Here is a 21861-nt window from a genome sequence, read left to right on the forward strand (position 1 = left end):
CACTTCTACCCGTCAAGTGCAAGTCTCCTGCTGCTGCAATCCCTCCCTTCAGCCCCTTTGCAGAGTCAGAACAAGGCTCAGTTCATGCGCCCAGCTGCTCTGACATCAGAGCAGCTCAGCCAATCGCTGAGTCTCCTGCTCACCAGAAATTCCCCTTGCAGCTGACGGCACATGCCGAGGGCAAGCTGGTGCTGGTATGGACAACCTCCAACCTGTAACCCTCTGTGTGTGCTACAGTTCCGCACTGGCTGGGGATAATGGGAGTTGTGATCCAAGACATCCAGAGGGCCCCAGGTTGGAGAAGGCAAGGGATTTATCTTCATGTAGTTAGTTGTTCCTTGGGCAAGAGACCCGGATTCAAATCCCCAGTCGGCTAGGATAGTGACTTTGGGCCAGTTGACGTCTCTCCGCCTAACAGGGTTATTGTGAGACTAAGATGGGAGACACTGAGGACCGGTGACTTTGCAAAACACATTCTCTGCCACCAGGTTAAGTCTCCAGTTCTCATAGTTCTGAAAAATGGACGGATTTAGATAGAATGTAAGAAGTTACCTTATGTATATCAGTGGGATCTGTGTTCCTTAAATGTTGTTTTGGGCTCTCAACTCCCACCAGTCTTGAGTCAGCATGACCAGGGTTGATGGGAGTTGTAGTCCAAAAAATTACAGAAGGACCCAGGTTCCCCGCTCCTGCCTTTTGCCAAATCAGACTTTTGTTCCATCTATGTAGTTCAGTTCCATCTACGCTGTGCGGTAGCAGCTTTACCAGTTTTTTTTTTAAAAAAATCTTTAATTAAAATATTTCTTGGCTGCCTTCCCATCCCAAGGTTTCTAGGGCAGCGTTACAAAAGTGTGAATTCGCGCAAACAGATAGATACAATATAATCAAAGCAACACATAACTGTAACAGAATCCAACATAAACATTAAACAGATTTTTTTTTTAAAAAATAATAATACTCAATTGCGTCAAAACAAACACAGCGCAATAGGAAGACCTCAGCCTGGTGTAAAAAAAAGAGAGAACCGTTGGCGCTATGCCAACCTCTTTGGAGTGCATGATGGAGCCACTGCAGAGAAGGCCCTTCTGTGTTAACCCATCTCTGCTAAAGAGGAGATTTGAAGATGCACCTCGAGAGAAGATCTTAAGATGTGAGCAGGCTGTTCTGGAAAGAGGTTCAGACGAGACTATCCCAGTTCCACCAGGAGATACTGGAACTCAACTAGCACGCACAGCAGTGAACCACGGCTTGAATTCCTTCCATTCCTGATTTTCCGTTCCCAGAAGGCACCTGGTAGTCTACCCCGACCCAAGCTAAGCTTTAGAGACACAGCCAGTCCCGAACAAAGCCTGGGTCTGCGAAACTGAGACCCCAACACGTCTCCTGATATATTCAACTATTTAATCACGTTGCAGGAGCTTTGCTCTTCAGGCCCAGCTGGTGACACGTTTGCACGGGGTGTCAACTGTGGAGTTTCGAGGCTGCTGCATTCAGTACCAACACCCAGGGAAGGAATCTTCCACGCTGTCAAGGCAGTATCAATGCTGGAGGTTCTTCTTCGTCGGAGTCAAATTCTACATTCTCATCCTTCACCCAGTGGCCGGAACCATCTTGGACCCAACCAGCGCTTCCAGAGAAAGGAAGGAAAGAACTGATTTATTTCTAAAATATTTAAGTTGTACTTTCTCCCGGTGTGTGTGTGTGTGTGTGTTTATGCAGCATTAAAAACAAATAACCCCATATAAAATCCACACAATTACATATTGAAAGACAAAACAACTTTTCAACCTGCGAACCAAAAACACAACAATCAGTTCAGGTTTACATTGAATTTAATTGCAAATTGTAACGTTCTAAAATATTCAAAGGTTAAAATGCTCGAACTAGGTGTTAAAACTTAGAAGGGTTTGCTTTTTTTCTTGGTATAACTGATTGTGTGAATAAGGTTGTTTCCACACTAGCGTGAGGCATAGCTTTTCTGCAAGGAATCTGGAAGAGGAGTTAAAAATGGAGGATCTACACATCACTTAATATAGCGCAATATGAACCGATACTGACCTACTCCATCCCGGAGATCTTTCTCTGATGTTTACCCACAAGTAAGCCTTGCTCAGTAGAGGTCCCCTGCCACATTAATTAAAAGCTTCCCTCAGGGGCATATGAAGCTGTATAATATCGAGTCAGACCATGGCAATGGCTCCCCAGGAGTCTTTTTTACCCGTAGATTGGAGATGTCAGAGATTGAATGTGAGACCCTTTGCGTTCAATGCATGCAAGCTACATCCTCTTCCCAAACCCCTTAACTGCTTCAGCTTGGTTTTATTGGTTCTTGTTCAGCATGGCTTGCAGGAGGGGAGATTACGGATGAATTTTACCTTAATTTGTCATCATCTGTTCCCCGCTTCTATGTTGGGGAAGGCTTTACATGAGTAATTCTTTTAAGTATTTCTCCTCCCCCTTTCTTGCAGCACTATAAAAAAGCACTTCCATCATACCACACCAAGCCTCGTTGAACAGGATACAATAAAACAGGTGCAACCTGCAAACAGAAAGCTTTTAATTAAGTATACAGTAGCCCTTAAAAGCATCAATCACATTTGCCCTGCAATTGCATTTTACAATAAATGAATACATTTGTTCTAGAAAAAAATCACAGGAGAACGACACAGAAAATATCGGGATGCGGCCATTTGACAAGCGACCTTGTCTGGATTCTCTGTCAGTGCCTTGATAATTTTTGACTCTAACCTTCAAATCCAGATGCCGTGATTGAAAAAGCTACTGGGTTAACCCCTCTGCTGGGTGATTTCTCACCTACCTTTTCAGCCTCAAATAATGTTCTAGAGCCTGTCGCTTCTCTGGGGTGAAATTACTGGGCCCGGAAGGAGGTGTTTCAACAGGATGGCCTTTCCTTTTATGGTTGTGCTTCTTTCCTAGGGCGGGCTCTTTCGGGGAATCTGGAATCAAGAGAGATGGATCCTTAAGACCAGCTTCTCCTTGCTCACTGGATACAGTATTAGAGAAACTGCCCTGTTTAAGAGAAACCTCAGAGCATCTGTGACATCAGCAGCTGTGACACACCCCAATCTCCACTTTCACCTCATACCTATTTGCATGGTTAGCAACCAACACACCTCACCTGAAAGGAAAGGGGGAAAAGCAAGAACGAAGGTGGGTATCCAAGACTATGTACAGCGTGTCTCCCCAGTTTGGGAATCCCCGGACCAAGGGGCTTCTCGCCCTGCTGAACATCTGGCTGGTTATTCAGAATTAATGTTAAATCAAGCACTTCCTGACCTCTGCTGCTGGAGCCAAAGAACAAGATGGCGCCCTTCCCACCCCACATACATACACGGGCAAAGTACAAAGTGTTGGTCATTACCTTTAAAGCCCTAAATGGTTTGGGTCCAGGTTACCTGCGGGATCGCCTTCCCCCATATAGTTTGTCCCACACACTCAGGTCCTCTGGGGAGAACTTACTTCCGTCAGCTAAAACTAGGCTGACATCAGTTTCCCAGAGGAAACAGAAACCTTTTCTTCTGTCGCCCCCAGATTACGGAATGGCCTGCCGGAGGAGATTCATAAAATTAACTCTGTGTGTGATTTTAAGGCAGCTTTAAAGACTAGCCTTTTCCGGCAGGCCTATCCAGATCAATGTTAAATCATGAATTTTTAAGATGTATTGATTCCTGTTCTAATGTTGTTCCCCGCCTCGATCCAAAGGGAGAGGCGGGTAAGAAATAAATAAACATTATTATTATTATTATTATTATTATTATTATTATTATTATTATAATACTAAAAACAACTGGGCTGGCTGCCAATGAATCTGTTTCCAACACTTAAGATGAAGGCAGCAGGCTATGTTGCAGGGTTTTTGTAAATTCCTGATCTATTTTATCTCATGTACGGCTTTAGAAAGTGCTATATAAATAATTTATTATTATTATTATTATTATTATTATTATTATTATTATTATCCCCTTTGCCGCCGCCTCCCAGCAGTTGCTACCTGAGTCGACTGCTTCTCTCTGCCTAACGGTAGGGCCGGGCCGGCTATGCAAAATAACTCGAACGAATTCCTTGTCGTGAAGAACATTTACAAAATGGCTGGACCTAGAGAATGGTTGCGTTTTCATATCAATTAACAACAACAACAACGACGACAGCAAAAATGCAGCAGCAAACAGGAGGATGGAGGCCCTGCGGCCCTGAACCAACTCTAAAACGTTCCCAAACAGTTTGCTACCTCCCGGTACGTTCGTAGATCCAGGCGAACGGGCGGTAGGACTGACTTCCACCCCAACAGGTCTGTCTTCACCCGTCTTTGGAGAATCCCGGGGTTTTGACAGCACCTCTTCCTTGGGTTCTCTGCAGCCGACACTTGACCTTGATGGACCAGGCTCACTTCCGGCCTCCCTATACCAAAAAATACAGGGTTATTGAACCTCACGGGGGTCTTCGATGGCTAACCCCCCACCCCCTTTCCTCTAACCACCAATCTTTTGGTGGTTTCTGTCCTTTGCACATTCCCACCCCCCCCAATTCTAAAAGCTTGGAATACTAAGCCTTAGGGTGATCGTATGGAAAGGAGGACCGGGCTCCTGTATCTTTAACAGTTGTATTGAAAAGGGAATTTCAGTAGGTGTCATTTGTATATATGGAGAACCTGGTGAAATTTCCTCTTCATCACAACCGTTAAAGCTGCCCTCTTTTAAATCTGGTCACAGTATAGCTGCAGTATAGCTCCTGCAGCTTTAACTGTTGTGATGAAGAGGGAATTTCACCAGGTGCGACATGCCGACAAATGACACCTGCTAATATTCCCTGTCCTCCTTTTCATACGGTCACCCTAAGCTAAGGCTTAGTTATCGACAGTCTGAGCTTTAAACCAAAGTCTGCTGGCATTTGGGCCACTCCCTCTTTCCCCATTGGCTCCGCCCACCACACCTTTTCCCCACTTTGGGCCACGGGAGTGTTCTCCGGCACCGCAGACGGAAAGCGGTTTGACAGGCCTGAATCAATAGGCCGTGCAAGGCCTTGCGGCAACGCAACCGCGCAGACGTCAGCCGCCTCCCCAGAAAATGAAGAACAATGGACATAACTCGCTTTAAATTTCAAGGCGTGCTTTTCAGCGACGATGTTACCTGCTCCGCCGGCAGCAGCTGTTATAAGGAGCGGTTTTCAGCAAAGCATTCTGGGCAATTTTCCTGGTTTGCACGAGCAAAGGGGCGGGGCCTGGCGTCACCTAAAGAAGCGAAACACCGGCCTGTTAAGTGGGATGAAGCCCCCTGAAATTGGGTCGGCTGAAGCACGCTAGCTTCCGTGAAGGATCGTGGCCGGGCTCTACCGAAACAAAATGGCACCCCAGAGTTGGCGGTCTTCCTGGGGACAAAGCGACCGAGGAAGTCGTAGAGCAAAGGGAAGGCCCGCACTTCCTGCCTGCCCGCAGTTGAAAGCTGCCATTTGGGCAAAACTCAGAGCTCCTCCACCCTTATATCTCCCAAGGGAAATCTCGTATATATTGGTTTCCACCTAGACACCCACTTTGAGCTGGAAAAAGGAAGCTGCATGCTAGGAAAAGGCTTCACTTGGCGAGTTCGGGCTGTTACACAGCTGTTTAAAAGCACAAAAGAGCTTTCAGAGTTTTTTCCCTGATGCGCTGAACTAGGGTGACCATATGAAAAGGAGGACAGGGCTCCTGTATCTTTAACATTTGTAAAGAGAAGGGGATTTCAGCAGGTGTCATTTGTGTGTATGCAGCACCTGGTGAAATCCCCTCTTCATCACATCAGTTAAAGCTGCAGGAGCCCTGCCCTCTTGACTAGATACAAACGAGAGCAGGGCTCCTGCAGCTTCAAGTGTTGTGATGAAGAGGGAATTGCGCCAGGTGCTGCATGCATACAAATGACACCGGCTGAAATCCCCTTTTCTAGGCAACTGTTAAAGATGCAGGAGCCCTGCCCTCTTTAGCTAGAATGGCCAGATACAAAAGAGGGCAGGGCTCCTGCAGTTTCAAGTGTTGTGATGAAGAGGGAATTTCACCAGGAGCTGCATGCATACAAATGACACCGGCTGAAATCCCCTTTTCTAGGCAACTGTTAAAGCTGCAGGAGCCCTGCCCTCCTTTTCATATGGTCGCCCTAGCTGAACTATGGAACGAGTCCTGCTCAATTCAGTGGGGCTTATTTCTGAATACACATGCGCAAGGTTGCGCCGTAAGGAAAAAGCAACAAACACCGAGCCTGCACTTCCAGCGAAAGCCATTAGGTGGTGCCACAGAGCACCCGGCCCAACCTGGGCGCCCGCTTCTTCTGCCCGAAGGTACGTCTGGTGGCGCCGTTTCTGAACTTCGTTCTCGAGTGAACGCTTCTTCCCGTAGAATTTCTGCAAACCTATTTCAGGGACAGAGAGAGAGAGGGGGGGAAATTCCAGAGTGGGGCGGTGAATGAAAAATTGCACTCACAGACTAGTAGGTTCTAAAGAGTCTTTGGATAGCGTTGGGTAGGTGAGATCTCTCTCTCTCTTTCTCTCTATGCCTCAGTCTTCCTCATCTGTCAAATGGGGCTACCTTACTTGTGGATTGAGAGGATGAATGAAACTACTTGGGCATGTTAAAAAGTCATGAGCTTTCTGTGACATCACAGAAGCTCAGCCAATCGGGGTGGGCTTCTCAGACAGACACTGGTCAAGAAACAACAGGTTTTGCCCATCGTAATTACTCTATTCAAGGCAATAAAGTGGCAAGGAGCTTTAGTAGAAGCAGTACATACCCTTGCTGACAATTAATAAATAATATTAATCTATTAAATTAATAACAAATGGAATGCAGTGACAGAAAAATGAAAGAAACTTCATTCAATCAAACTTATTTCATTTTTCTGCTACAACATTACAGAAGCCCAGTTTTTCTAACATTAAATTCCGTTAGACATTGAGTAGTTTTGTAATGCAAGCAGGTAATTTTGGCACGTTTGTGGTTCTGTCACGTAGTAACAGTAAAAAAGGAACTCCATTTACGAAATTAAAGACACACATTAATCATTTTTATCATCATCATCCTCGTCATTCATAGAAATTCTTGAGTGTTTTAAGAACGTCAAAGACGTAATTGCAACAGTCCCGTACAACGACCCTGTAAGGTAGCTTCCATATCATCTTATTGCAGATGGCTGAGAGGTTGCGGTTTGCCTGTGGCAATTGGCGGGGGTGAGATTCGAACCCGAGACTTTCCTGGTTCACAGCTAAGCTAATATGGTATGCTTCTAAGGCTACTCAACATAGTCACTCCTGGGCCAAGTTTGGCTCGGTTCACGAAACAAGGCCAGCAGCCTGCAAGTCACATGACTAATGGCTTGTGTTCCTGCTCCAATCAGATGTTCTTATTATACAGAGCAACCAATCCGGTAGCCAATCGCAGTTTGCCTGCTGCAACGCTCAAAACTACGGTGCCATTAGCAACATTAATAAATATTAATTGCTGTTTTTATGCTTTTAAATTTTTGTATATTTGTTTTTAATGTAAACTGTTTTTCACTTTTGTAAAGCGCCCAGAGAGCTTCGGCTACGGGGCGGTATATAAATGTAAATAATAATAATAATAATAATAATAATAATAATAATAATAATAACAACATCCTGTTGCTAATAGCACTATAGTTTGGCTACCTGAGGTTATATCTGCCCTGATTGCTCAGAATATCTTAGAAAAAAGGTTGAGACCTGAATTCTGGTCCTCCTGAGGATCCAAAGAAAGTCTTCGCACACTTACCGGCTAGGTGCCTCTTCCCAGAACGGTGGACCGTGAGCATGTCAAGAGTGTCGAAAACCGGCCTATGGAAGCACACCGTGCAGGCGTATCTGCAATAAGCCAAGAGCACTTAATGAGGACTTAGTGGCCACATTGCAAATTTTTATCCGTCGCCTCCTCGCTGCTCCTTTTTTAAAACTGGAGGGGCTAGGGATTGAATTGGGCGTGTCTGCATGTAAAAGCACAGACTCTACCACTTGGTATGGCCCCAGGAATTTCTGAATGCGCCCGGCACAAAGTGACTAGCTGGATCAGTGAAAGCAAACATTATAGATTCGGGTTACTCATAAAGCTTGTTTGGTTCTGGTGGTTTTCTGTCCTAGGAACCAAGGAGGAGAGAAAATGTTAAAAACAGCAATCTCAAAAAGGTGCCACTGTCTTTCCCCGCCCCCTGACATGCACATTTATTTAAATTTAATTGGGCAAGAAGCATATTTCATTTAAATGTATGAAAACCAATTTTAAGCCCTAAAAGATGGGCCGTTCACCTGCTAAAATTCTTTCAGCCGTTCACAGAGTCCTAGAAGGAGCATAACCTTATAATGGTTGATAATCCAATCTCGGTCCTTTGCACTGCGAATTTTTAATTTTGCTTTGTTAACGATTTAATCACGCAGATGGACTGCGCTAACCAATGCGTCGGACTATGATTCCCATTCTCCCCCACCAGCTTGGCCATTGGGGATCATGGAAGCTGTAGTGCATACCCACCCTCGTCTGTGCTATCCGATGCATTGGACTACGACCCCCAGCATGGCCATTGGGGATTATGGAAGGTGTAGTCCATCCCCCCCCCATGCTGTAAGTTAGCCTTCTTTGGGCCAGGCATTTAGCCCCAACTACCCAGTGATGGATCACTCCAAGAGCTGCACAAAATGTGTTGAAACCTCCATATGATTTATGTCTTTTATCTATTTCTGTGTTAGCAACGGCAGTAATCGCACTCAGCGCTCCGTAGCTCTGACCTGCCGTCTCTCAGGAGCATGGCTTCATCTTCAGGAATGTAATTCGCCAGAAGGTCTGCAACTCTTCGTTTCTGGTGGCAGCAGTGGGATACAAAAAGAAACGCAGAAGCAGAATTTTAGCTGATCGCTGTGCGCAAGCAAACGAAGTGGGAGCACATGGACGACCCTTCAGATCTGAGCATGCATGTAAACACTTTCCCGCTTCGTCTCGGCTCAGTCAGGCCTCCAGGCGATTGATCACGGCGTCCCAACAAGGGGCTCTCCCAAGTAAGCAAATATATTAAACTACCAGTCAGCAGCCAAAACCAAGCAAACACCTGAATTGAGCGATGTTCAAACCCCCAAACTGTTTTTTTGTTTTTTTAAGTGCTTGGCAAAGTAATCGTACCAGAATGGCATAGCTGAGCATCTGAGCATGCACAGAGCGCAGGGCCTTCTCCTTTGTATCGCTAATGACATGAGCGCTCAGTAATCCAACTGGGTAGCCCTTTGCCTATCTTGCTGGCTGGATTTGGAGGGGGGATTTGATATGGGCTCTGTGTGTGTCTGTGGGGGTTTGGGGCAGTGGGGTGAAGAAGCCCTATCCAGCTGCTATGGAGTGGTTGGGGGGCCGGGAAGACGTACCCCCCAGCCTCCTATTTTCTACCCCAGTGTTTCACTCACCTTCAGCACATTGAGTTGACTGGAGTCGTCTCCTTCCCTCTTAAAGGACATGATCTCCCCACACTAAGCACCCCCTCTTTCACGCACACCCCCAAACCGCCTCCTCTTTTCCTCCTAAAACGCTTCCCCTATGACATGGCCATCCTCAAGGACTACAAATCCCAGCATGCACCTAGCTTCTAGGTCCTCCTCCTTTTCCTCCTCCCCACCAATCTGGCTCCAGGGACTACGTTTCCCATGAAGCCTGCAAGGCTGGGGGGGGGGAGGAAATGATGCAAAGACTGCATTTCCCAGAATGCATCTGGATAAAACCAGGAGGGACTGCATTTCCCAGCATGCCACACGGTTGTCAGTACACAGAGAACAATTGAAGAGCAGCTGAAGAAGGTGGGAAAAGAAACGTTTTGCTTTAAGATGTTAATATTACGGTTTTGTTGGTCACTGTTGCAGATATACAGTGATTAATTCTCGGATCCTTTTTTAATAATTATTTTTATTGGAAAAAAGTTAAACAAAACTAAACTAAAGAGGAAAAAAAAGGCTTTTAAAGAATTATACCTAAATTTCAATCAAAGCATAGAATCATAGAATAGTAGAGTTGGAAGGGGCCTTTAAGGCCATCTAGTCCAACCCCCTGCTCAATGCAGGAATCCACCCTAAAGCATCCCTGACAGAGGGTTGTCCAGCTGCCTCTAGTGTGGGAGAGCCCACAACCTCCCTAGGTCACTGGTTCCATTGTCGTACTGCTCTAACAGTCAGGAAGTTTTTCCTGATCATAGAATAGTAGAGTTGGAAGGGGCATATAAGGCCATTGAGTCCAACCCCCTGCTCAATGCAGGAATCCACCCTAAAGCATCCCTGACAGATGGTTGTCCAGCTGCCTCTTGAAGACCTCTAGTGTGGGAGAGCCCACAACCTCCCTAGGTAAACTGATTCCATTGTCGTACTGCTCTAACAGTCAGGAAGTTTTTCCTGATGTCCAGCCGGAATCTGGCTTCCTTTAACTTGAGCCCGTTATTCCGTGTCCTGCACTCTGGGAGGATAGAGAAGAGATCCTGGCCCTCCTCTGTGTGACAACCTTTCAAGTATTTGAAGAGTGCTCTCATGTCTCCCCCTCATGCCCAGTTCTTTCAGTCTCTCCTCATAGGGCTTTATTTTGAGACCCTTGATCATTGATCAATATCAATTTGTAGTCTTCTGGGATCCTGAACAAACTTGCCTGAAATATGCACTCACAAATTTAACTCGTAGACTATTTTTCCACAATGCTGCTGTCGTAAATCTTTCCCCCTTTTTAGGGTGAGGTTTGCAGAGTCAAGATTTCTTTTTCCAAACAATAAAAAAAGAGTTAGTTTGGAGGATGCCATGTCACTGGGGAGGTGAAATTTAAAGCAAGACTCCTAAAAAAAGGGGAGGCTTGAAAAACAAGAGTTACAAAAGGCAGCCCGAGTTTTGCGGAATTTTGGGACCACGTTACCTAGAGTGCTCCCACAGAATCAGCCTGTTTTTAAAGTAAACATTGTACCTATAGATATAGAAATTGGAAAATATGTTGCAAAAAAGTGTGCAGGCTTTGGAGATCTACAGGTCTCTTCACCAGGCAAAGTGTTTTATATACACATCTTGCAAGATGGAGAGATCTGGAGGTTTCCAAAGCTTGCACAATTTTGGGGTGAGCTTTTGATTGCCCTAATGGTGGTGGTGGTGGTGGTGGTGGTGGTGGTATTATTATTATTATTATTATTATTATTATTATTATTATTATTATTATATTATTCCTAACAGCTTTGCAATGCTGTAGGTGCCCACCCAATTTGTTTTTTTCATTGCGTTGTTCTGTTTGCTTTGTTTCTAAGGTGTGTGTGTGTGTGTGTGTTTCTGTAATAATTATTTTTCGAATAAAGAGGGATTCCTAATTTAGGGGTGGAACCTAAAATTTAGCCCCCTTGAAAGTTTGCAACACCATCATGGGCTGGACTGCAATTCCCAGCATGCCTTTGGGCTTCATTTCCCAAAATGCAACAAGAAAAAGGCCCGCCCCTTCCACCTCTCCCTTTCAGAAAAACCTCATTGGCCAGCGCGTGTTTGTCTTTCTGCGGCTGGTGGGGAAGGAACTACAACTCTCATCGTCCTTTGGGAGAGGCACAGAGGGTGCTGGGATTTGTAGTCCCGCCTCTTTGCCTTCCCTCCTTCCGAGGAGCTGAACAGGGTGGTCTTGTGTTGCGCCTACATTTGCAACTGGGCATGGAAGTGGTGCCAGAGACACCCCCAAACACGGGCATCTTTTCTCGTCGGGATGCAAAGAAGAACGAATGACTTCGCACAGACCAAAACTACAACTCCCAGAAGGCCTTGCGCGGGGGTGGAGGGAGGGGCAAGCGAGGGGAGGCTGGATTCTGTTAAACTGCCTGGAATACTCAGCATCCCAGCAATGACAGGTTCGGGGGCTTACCTTGTAGGAACATCTTTGGGAGGAAAAGACAGTGGAGTGTAATATCAGGAAAGATTCTTCCTTGGGGGCTGTCTTGGATTTTTGGGGTTGGGTGAGGAGGAGGAGACTTCCAGGGTTTTTTTGGGGGAACCACCAGCTAAGCACACACTTGCTGGGAAAGGTTATGTGGGCGGAGAGCTCAAATCATGGCACTCTTTCCCATGGGTGGTAAGGACTGGTGGCAGTAGTAGGATCATCTCGGAGACCCGAGGAGGCTTGGAGGTCACCCCTAGCCTCACGCTGGCGGGCCAGCTGTCCAGCTAGGGGTCTGCAAGGGGCCATAACCTTTTAGGGTGAGGGGAGGATGGCGTCTCCTTCCAAACAGGGCTCCCCCGGTGGGGCCGGATTACTGCAAGGGAGTCGGACCCGGTCCTACGGCAGCCTGGTGAAGTCGGTCACCTCGCCAGCACGGGAGAGGCGTGTGGAGCATCGTCTGGAACCCGGGGACACCCTTCAGGGGCTGGCGGTCAGGTACGGAGTCACGGTGAGTTTTTCCGGCGAGGTGTTTGCACTGGTGTCGCTGTGCACGTTCGGAAATGATATTTATGCGTATTTCAAGTGTCACGTAAGGATTTATATGCGTCCGGTCTATACGCTATCAAAGAAGCGACAGGGTTTGCTGGGACAGAAATAGCCACAGAATTGGTCCTGGGGTTTCCTCCGCTCTGGACGATGTTAAAGAGAGAGGGAAGGAAAGTCAGGGATTCTGAGCGTGTGCAGAGTGCACGGCACTCCTGGGATTAGAGGCTTGCCCCAGTGGGAATCCCACGAGCAGGACTTGAACCCAAGATCATCACCGCAGATCCAAAAGCGTGTGTCATTCGAGGAAGTTGGCATCGTTGGGAAAACAAAATTGGAAGCCATATCGATCCACCATCTGCCCCTTACTTGGGTTCTCATGACCCCCATTTTTATTGTAAAATATCCTTCTCCCAACGTGGGGAGTTTCAGATGTTTCGGCCTACAGTTCCCATCATCCTGATCAATGGCCATGTTGGCTGCAGGTGCCACCCCTCCAAACATCTAGAGGGACCCAAGTTTTTTATTATTATTATTATTATTGTTCTTATTAATTATAGTTATATTTATATCCTGGCTTTTTCCTTTTCTAAGTATCCCAAGGCGGCATACATGGGCCGCCTCCGCTCCATTTTACCCTCACAACAACCCTGTGAGGTGGGTCAGGCCGAGAATCACGGACTAGCCCGAAGTCGCACGCTGAGCTCCATGGAAGAGGGTGGGCGGGTGGGCTAGTAACCCGGATCTCCCGAATCCCTAGTCCAGCACTCTAACCACAACACCACACCGGACGGGGGAGGATGTTCCTCCAAGCTGATTGGGGATGATGGGAGATGATGTCTAATTTATCCAAAGCATAAGTGGGAAGTCTGCTGCAAAGTGTCAGACTCTTCCATCGAAGCCAAAATCCCGGATCTTTCCTGTCTGTTCCGCTGTTACTCTTTCTCTGGGGATTAAGCAGGATGGATCAATAATAATAATAATAATAATAATAATAATAATAATAATAATATCCTGCCTTTCCCCCAAAACTGAGGCTCAAGGCGGCTTTACAAATTAAAACATGTACAGTTCAAACAAATAGAGATATACAAACATTAAAACAATAATTAAACAAGGTACAATATTTATTATTATTTATTTATTGCATTTATATTTCTTGCATATTATATATTTTTCCTCCACGGAACCCAAGGCAGTGTACATAATCCTCCTCCTCTCCATGTTTATCCTCACAACAACAACCCTGTGAGGTAGGTTGGGCTGAGAGCCTGTGGCTGGCCCAAAGTCACCCAGTGGGTTTCCACGGCCGAGTGGGGACGCGAACCCGGATCTCCTGACACCTTAGCCATATTAAAACATTTAAAATATGATTTTTTTAAAAAAATCCAATACATAAGTGCATTAAAAGAGGTCCAGACTACTCCCCAAAGGCCAGCTGGGACAAAAAAGTTTTAACACACCAAGGAGGGATCCAGTCTAGTTTTCTTGGAGCAGCCACCAAGAAGGCCCTCTCCCTCTAGCGGCTACTATCCTGTTTAAAGTAGGGTTTTTTTCCTGTCCCAGGGCTGTTTTTTGGAACAGTGACTCAGCGGCAAGGAACCAGCATTTTGCTGACGATTTGGGACAGAGCTTGAGAAAGAAAAGGGAAGGGATTGCTTCAAACCGGGTGATTCACTTGCAAAACTTCCTGCTGCAATTTAAGCTAGATGGCTGGAGGTGGGGGGGGGGGGGAAGGAAGGGGAGGGCTAGACAAATTCACGGACTCTTAGGAAGTTTATCTCGTTGCTCTTTCTTCCACTCCCTTAATGAACAAGACTTCTAAACCAGAGGCTGTTCTCCCTCCCTGCAGCAGGGAGTTCCACTGCTTAATGGCAGAATTAAGAACTGCTAGGAATGAGAGCTGATGGGGCTTCCATCTCTAGCCGCAGTCTACCTCTAAATATCCCGTGCCAGATGGCAAATAGTAAGGGAGGGCTGCAGGTGGATCTTTTTAGGTAGATCCCAGGAAGTCCTAAATTCAATCCCCAACATCTCCAGGTGGGGAAAAAAAAATCTACGGCCAGTCAATGAATTCCAGATTTCTTTGGGCCTACAACTCCCATGATCCTCACCATTGGCTAGTCTGGCTAGGGCTCATGGAAGTTGATGGTCAAAGCATCTGGAAGGCTGCCTACCGCCCACCCCTGGGTTGTAGAGACTCCAGGGCTAAATAGACCTGTGGTTTGACTTGGGATAAGGTAGCTTCAGCATCATGAGGTCTAGGGCCTTTAATTTGCGGGGAATGACCATCTGCCTTGCATACAGAATGTCCCGGGTTCCATTTCTGGCATCTCCTGGTAGGGCTGGGGGTATCTCAACCCTGAGAGGCTGCTACAAACAGAGCTGAGCTTCCGTGGGTCTGACTTGATAGCAGGCCGGCTTCCTGTGTTTTTCGGTCTGGTCCAGCGAGGCTTTTTCTGGCCCGATTTAGACCGTTTTTATCCCGGCCTCCAGCCCCCAAAGACCCAAGACCGGCTCCACGAAGATCAGAAGCGAGACAGTCTCTGAATGCAGGCTTACAACCGAAAAGGCATAGCATGAAAGGAAAGAGGTTTGGGAGGGAGGAGGAAAAATCCTGGCACTAGATTCTCCGTTTCAAAGTTCAGCGGGTCATGGAGTTGGACTTAAACGGTGTGAACGGCTTTCTCTCCCTCCGTCGGTCTCAGGAGCAGGCAATTGATAGCAGGATGGTGAGGGGCTTTCAGAAGTGTAACTAGGTGATGGTGTTGAGGAGCAACAACGAGAGAAGTCCCTTGTCTTCATGGGTGTCTTGTTTGTGGGATTATATTGACTTTTGGGTCTGACTTTTGGGTAAAATAAATTCCTGGTGTTCTCAGCATGTGTATATCTCACAAGTCAGACGTGGCCACCCTTTCTGCCTGACCGGCTGGCCTGCCAGCCATCACGTGTTCCCTCACTGCAAAATTTAAATCTCTGCGTGTCCGGGTGATTCAGATTTCACTGGATGCGCCCTCCCCCCCCCGGCGTCCGTTACGCAAAGGGTGCCCGGTTGTCTGATTTCTGTTGCTTTGGGGAGTTTTACCTCCATGACGACTAGCGTCTTGCTTTATTAATTTTTTAAAAAAGGTGGGGTTGCTTAAAACTGACGAAGTGCTCGTTTTGCTTGACGGCCCGTTTCCATTCCATTCCAGACGGAGCAGATCAAGAGAGCAAACCGGCTTTATACCAACGAGTCCATCTTCTTCAAAAAGACTCTCTACATCCCGGTGCCGGCGGAGCCCAAGCCGTTGTCCAATGGATTAAACCTTGAGGAGGAAGAGGAGGACGAAGCGAAGGAGGAGAAGGTGGACGAAGCGGCAGGGACAAGCAGCCCAGCCGCGCCCGCCAAGAAACAGAAGCAACCGCGGAAGAACGGCACCTCCGGCTCGGCCCCGAAACACGACCTGTCTGCTACCGACTTCCTCTTCAAATTGGACTCCGAGATCCGCCGCACCAAGCAGGCCGCTAAGAAACTCCGGGAGGTGTGAGTTGCACCTCCTAAACTTTCTCATAGGGCCGTCGAGTCCGAAGGCCGCCTGGGCCTGTAGCTCCGCTTCTCCCCTCCTCGCTGCGATTTAGGTGGCTCGGTGCAAGCGAGCCAAGCTGCGTTTTGGGGATTGAGTTAACACCAGCACTTTGCTTTTTCTGGGTTGTAGTTTTGGGATTGATCCTGGTAGATGGTTGAGCCAAGGACGTGATACTCCCCACCTCGCACACACACACACACACACATATTAAGTAGCTTGTGGGTTATTCTTCCTTACAGAGTTGCAAAACTAAAGCCTTCCCCAGGTTAGGAAAGGCTGAACGAAGCCCTTTCTAAGCCTAAATTTGGAATAAGAAGCCAGCTCTGGTGTTTATTTATTTATTTATTACATTTCGATACCGCCCAATAGCCGGAGCTCTCTGGGCAGTTCACAAAAATTAAAAACATTCAAAGTATAAAACAACAGTATAAAACCATCATATAAAATACAATATAAAAGCTCAACCGGATAAAAACAGCAGCAATGCAAAATTACAAATTTAAAACACCGAGTTAAAATGTATTTATAGACTGTTGAAATGCTGGGAGAATAAAAAGGTCTGCACCTGGCGTCTAAAAGCATATAATGTAGGTGCCAAGCGAACCTCCTTAGGGAGCTCATTCCACAGCCGGGGTGCCACAGCAGAGAAGGCCCTCCTCCTGGTAGCCACCTGCCTCAATTCCTTTGGCAGGGGCTCGCGGAGAAGGACCCCTGAGGATGACCTTAGGGTCAGGGCAGGTCCATATGGGAGGAGGCGTTCTTTCAGATAACCTGGCCCCAAGCCGTTTAGGGCTTTAAATGTTAATACCAGCACTTTGAGTCGGGCCCAGACTTGGACTGTCAACCAGTGAAGTTGGAAAAGGACTGGCGTGATGTGGTCTTGTCAGCCAGTCCCTGTTAGTAACTGTGCTGCCCTGTTTTGTACCAGCTGATGTTTCCGGACTGTTTTCAAAGGCAGCCCCACGTATAACGCATTGCAGTAATCCAAACGAGAGCTTATCAGAGCATGGATCACTGCAGCTAGTCCACCTCTGTCCAGATAAGGGCGCAGTTGGTATATCAGCCTAAGCTCTTTGCCACTGAGTTCTGAGCTTTAGTATTTATCTATTTATTTATTTACTTACGATATTTATATACCGCTTCCCATTCAAAATTTTTGGAGCAGCGGACAAGATAAAATCAAATCAAAACAGAATAAAAACACATTAACACAGATTTATTTTTATTTTATTTTTTTTAAAAAAGCACGATGTGAAATGAACCGTGGCTGAAAGGTACTCTGTGCATGTTCGGAGGCCTGCTTTCCCCCCCGTGTTCCCTTAGTTCTGGGACTTGGCCTTGTGAATTCCGGATCCAATGACGCTGCCCCCCTCCCCTCCCCAAATCCACCCATCCCAGAATGTTGAAAACCCTTGAGGAGGTGCAAGAGCGAGAATTGCTTGCTGTTGCACATTTGGCCACCAGAAGATGCTGTTGCTCCAAAGTTGCGAAATTGACAAATTCTCAACTTCTCAAATTCGTCCCTGTTGTGATGAATTTCTGCAAAATGCAAACCCAGGGTCAGGCACCTGGGTTTTGAAACGACGGGCCCCCACGGGGTCGAGACCCGTGGCGATCCTGGCCCTTCCGCGGCTGCCTCAGCCTCCTGAACTGTGCGGCTGGGCTGGCTAGCACGAGCGTTCTCAGTGGGGTCCGCCAAGCCGTTTGCTTTTCCAGTTTCAAAGAGTATCTGCTGCAGGGAGGGGTGGGGTGGCCCCCCCGCCCCACCCCCCAAATGTCTGCATTTCTTTACTTGTCTTTCTGTACCTCTACGGAAGCCTCGGATGGCCAAATCTGTCTTGAAAACCCGTGCAATTTCAATGTTTTAGGCTCCCTTCTGTGGCAGGGGCTGCATGCATTAATCCCGTTTCATTTCGGTGTCTTAAAGACTGATGGGTTCGTTGACACCTTTTGCACCCCAACCTGACCTGGTGCAATTTAGTTGTTGCTGGACTTCAAGTCCCATAAGCCCCAGGTCAGGAATGCTGGGAGTTCAGAACCATGAGTGATCACGCCGTCGGCTAAACAGACAACCCCCATATTTGGCGTAGTATATCCCCCGAGGGTCAGCCCCGGCATTCGGGGATAGACTACTGCAGAATGTGGAGGCTCAATTTAGCCGTTACGGTTCCCCTGCAGACTCGATTAGGAGGGCCTGTCTAATCCAGTTTCCGTCAGGGGACAGCCGGGTGCTTCTATGGAAGAAACGGCTTTCTCCGCATTGTTTTGTCCCCAGCGTATTGTACTTGGAAGTCGACTGCCTCTATACCTACATAGAATCATAGAATAGTAGAATCAGAAGGGGCCTCTAAGGCCATCCAGTCCAACCCCTGCTCAATGCAGGAATCCACCTTCAAGCACCCCTGGCAGATGGTTGTCCAGCTGCCTCTTGAACGCCTCTAGGGTGTGAGAGGCCACCACCTCCCTAGGTCATTGGTTCCATTGTTGTGCTGCTCTAACAGTCAGGAAGTTTTTCATGATGTCCAGCTGGAATCTGGCTTCCTGTCACTTCAGTGGAACCAGTGACCTAGGGAGGCGGTGGGCTCTCCCACACTCGAGGCCTTCAAGAGGCAGCTGGACAGCCATCTGTCAGGGATCCTTGAAGGGGGATTCCTGCACTGAGCAAGCGGTTGGACTGGATGGCCTTAGAGCCCCCTTCCAGCTCAACTATTCTACGCTTCTATGAATTCTCACATTCCTCTTCCTTGTTTTCTCTACCATGCCAGGGCTTCTGAGACGGCTCTCGAGCCAAGTGAGACGCCGTCCTCGTCCTCCTATCAGAATGAGCCTTCGCCGCCCGCCCAGCAGCGCGCCATCCTCGGCCCTGTGCCTCTCACCAAGATCGCCCACGCCGACTCCCTCCGCGACCAGGAGGACGAAATCTTCAAGCTCTGAGGGCTGCCGCGGCCCTGCTAGCCAGCCCTGGGACCCCGGAGGCCGCTGACCCTCTTTTCCCGAGAGTCCCCGCCTCCCCGGTATCTTCCCCTCCTCACATCACCTTTCAGGAGGAGACCATCCCTTGGCAGAGAGTCCAGGAGTTGGGAAACCTATCTGGAGGAGGGACCTGTCCCTTCTGGGCTCCCATAGACGGCCACGGCGGAAGCGGGAACCCGGTGTCAGAAGCGTCCAGCCGCTTTGCGTCTTTCGTCCGAATTCCCCCCCTCCTCCCCTGCACCGATTTTGTGTGCGCTGGAGAGATTCTTTTCTCCGCGTTCGATATCGCTTACGCTTCTGTGTGTCTCCTGTCTCCCCCCCGTCCCCACGATCTCTGTATTTATTGCCTCAAATACTTTCTCGCCCTTATCCGTTCCTCGAAAACTTTCCGCCGGGTTTGGTTGGCCGGACGGGAGAAAAACCCTCTCCGTTCCGCACGTCGGTTTTGTGCGGGCCCGCCACGGGCCGACCCCTGCAGCGTTCCGGGTGCGGCTGACCGTTTGGTGGCGGGCGGCGTCCCCTGGCTGTCAGAATAAACCGCTGCAATGCCCCCGTGTCTATATCCCTGTCAGGAGCCCCTCCGGCGTGGCGTGTACCACCTACCCTCTGATTAAAGAACCGGCAGGCTTGGCTGACTTTCCCTCGCGTGGGTGCTTGCCTGGAATTCTTTTGGCCCGTGGGATCGTTCATTGGGTTAATGGTTTAAAGATGGTTACAGCTTTGCTTTGGCACATTTAGTAGAATGAGCTGCCCTCAGGAGACGGTGCCCGGTGTCTCTCTTGGTGAGTCTCTGTCTAGCGATATGAAGACTTGAGTGGGGGGGGGGGGGAACCCAGGAAAATTAAAAGAAAAAAATCCATTCTCCCTCCCATCACATAAATTTCCCAAAAGTTCCTGGAGGGGGGGAACATGTCTCCCCCTGAATTTTTCCACAATGCCCCCCACCCCCAGCCCATTTCCCTCCAGCCTTTCACATCTCTTAAGGGCGTGTTCACATGCAGATCAGTGACTTGTTAAGACACAGGGATCATTGTACCACCAAGGGCGGCGGGAGGGGGGGATTGTTTTTTTGGTTTGCTTTTGTAATTGCCCCCCCCAAAAAAACACACACACACCCCCCAAGGTTTGGGGATGTCAAAGTGAAGCCTCTTTCCCCCACGCGTGCAGACCAGCTCAGTTCAGCTTCTCTGAGTGTGGAATTTTGAGTTGCCTTCAGACAGGATGCAAATTTATTATTGTAATAATAATATTGATAATATCGATGATGATAATAACGATAATAAAAATAAATTATTATTATTATTATTATTATTGAGACCCTTGAATTCTTCTGCCTACTTCTCATTTTATGCATCTCAGTGACTTTCTCCTACGCTATCCAAGAACATATTATTATTACTACTACTACTATTATTTTAATAATAATAATAATAATAAGGCTTTTGAATCTTTCTATCTACTTCTCATTTTATGCATCTCCTGTATTATCCAAGAACATATTATCATTATTACTATTATTTTAATAATAATAATAATAATGCCTTTGAATCTTTCTATCTACTTCTCATTTTATGCATCTCCTGCATTATCCAAGAACATATTATTATTGCTATTATTTTAATAATAATAATAATAATAAGGCCTTTGAATCTTTCTATCTTCTCATTTTATGCATCTCCTGCATTATCCAAGAACATATTATTATTGCTATTATTTTAATAATAATAATAAAAAGCCCTTGAATCTTTCCATCTACTTCTCATTTTATGCATCTCAGTTACTTTCTCCTGCATTATTGAAGAACATATTATTATTACTATTATAATAATAATAATAATAATAATAATAAAATAAAAATAAAAAGGCCCTTGAATCTTTCCATCTACTTCTCATTTTATGCATCTCAGTTACTTTCGCCTCTATTATCCAAGAAATAATAATAATAATAATAATAATAATAATAATAAAAATTCATTATTAGTATCATCTTCATCATCACAACAACAAGGCTTTTGAACCCTTCCGGCTTCCTTCTCCTTTTACGCACCTCAGCTGCTTTCTCCTGCATTACCCAAGAAGAACCCCAGAAAGACTCGGAAAAATGGGAGGAAAAGCAGCCGAGAGGCGTTGCCCGGGCAAAGGCCTCTGCCGCAGCCCACGTTGGGAGGCCTCGGCCTCCGGGAGAGCCCTTTGCTTGTGTTTCCGCTTCAGAGGACGTGGCCGAGGCACAACCAGAGGGCAAAGGGCTCAGCTGACGCTTCCGTTGAGGCCCACGCTGGGAATGAGAAGAGGGATGAGCCCTTTGGTCATGGTGTCCGCTTGGAAGGAAGCAGCCGAGGCAAAGGGCTCCTCCAAAGACTCCGGCTGTCCACGCTAGGGACACAGTGGTGATCGGGTCCCCTGTGGGTTCTCCACTCACAGGGAGGCAAACCGGTCATGAGATGTGACGTTGCCGGCTCCGTACCCCTTGCCCCACTCAGAACCTACCCATTTAAAAAAGTAGTTGCCGACCCGCACCACGAGGAAGCCTCCCCCCAACTTGGCGGCCTCCGGCTGTGCCGGACCACTACTCCCATCATCCCAGTCCAACACATCTGGAGGCCACCGGGTTGGGGGTGGGGAGGCTGCCCTAGACAGAGGATGGAAACGCTTGAATCGGAAGCTCGCCCCCAGCTTTGGGCTGCGGCGTCCGCCACGAGCCGGTGCTTTCTCACGGCGCTTCGGTTTAGAGAAACGAGGAAGAAAAAAGAGAAATTTGTTTATTTTCAGTGTCTGCGTTCCCTGAGTCAAAACGGTAGGAGAGGAAATGTGGCCGGCAAAATCCCCCGCAGCGTTCCCAAGGGGAGAGAGATGAAAGAGTTGTGGGGCCAT

At 47.4% G+C, this 21861-nt stretch overlaps 3 protein-coding genes across 3 annotated transcripts in view; 1 reads left to right on the top strand and 2 right to left on the bottom strand.

The window, feature by feature from the left end:
* PSMD4 (proteasome 26S subunit ubiquitin receptor, non-ATPase 4) overlaps positions 1 to 21861 on the bottom strand; it is a 331723-nt gene that overhangs the window by 139144 nt on the left and 170718 nt on the right. The window lies entirely within an intron of this gene.
* Positions 842 to 9559, bottom strand: SCNM1 (sodium channel modifier 1). The gene is made up of 8 exons (XM_063145623.1): positions 9439 to 9559; positions 8776 to 8846; positions 7772 to 7860; positions 6298 to 6395; positions 5148 to 5248; positions 4250 to 4419; positions 2819 to 2957; positions 842 to 1627 (listed from the first exon to the last, which is right to left on the bottom strand). The coding sequence occupies exons 1-8, from the start codon at positions 9487 to 9489 to the stop codon at positions 1528 to 1530; spliced, it is 819 nt and encodes a 272-aa protein (XP_063001693.1). The 5' UTR covers positions 9490 to 9559; the 3' UTR covers positions 842 to 1527.
* Positions 11834 to 19630, top strand: LYSMD1 (LysM domain containing 1). Its single transcript, XM_063145643.1, has 3 exons — positions 11834 to 12413; positions 15643 to 15974; positions 18783 to 19630. Exons 1-3 carry the CDS (start codon positions 12234 to 12236, stop codon positions 18949 to 18951), a joined length of 681 nt encoding a protein of 226 aa, XP_063001713.1. The 5' UTR covers positions 11834 to 12233; the 3' UTR covers positions 18952 to 19630.

This window comes from Elgaria multicarinata, chromosome 21 (assembly GCF_023053635.1).
Source record: "Elgaria multicarinata webbii isolate HBS135686 ecotype San Diego chromosome 21, rElgMul1.1.pri, whole genome shotgun sequence".
Lineage (NCBI taxonomy): Eukaryota > Metazoa > Chordata > Lepidosauria > Squamata > Anguidae > Elgaria > Elgaria multicarinata.

Bases quoted from the DNA above. Each gene is read 5' to 3' on its own strand.
- SCNM1 (XM_063145623.1), bottom strand. From the start codon at position 9,489: ATGTCCTTTAAGAGGGAAGGAGACGACTCCAGTCAACTCAATGTGCTG. The intron at 7,861-8,775 runs GTCAGAGCTACG...GGCTTATTGCAG, and splicing joins ATGCTCCTGAGAGACGGCAG to ATACGCCTGCACGGTGTGCT. The intron at 5,249-6,297 runs GTTGGGCCGGGT...TCGCTTCTTTAG, and splicing joins CAGAAGAAGCGGGCGCCCAG to GTGACGCCAGGCCCCGCCCC.
- LYSMD1 (XM_063145643.1), top strand. From the start codon at position 12,234: ATGGCGTCTCCTTCCAAACAGGGCTCCCCCGGTGGGGCCGGATTACTG. The intron at 12,414-15,642 runs GTGAGTTTTTCC...ATTCCATTCCAG, and splicing joins CGGTCAGGTACGGAGTCACG to ACGGAGCAGATCAAGAGAGC. The intron at 15,975-18,782 runs GTGAGTTGCACC...CTACCATGCCAG, and splicing joins GCTAAGAAACTCCGGGAGGT to GGCTTCTGAGACGGCTCTCG.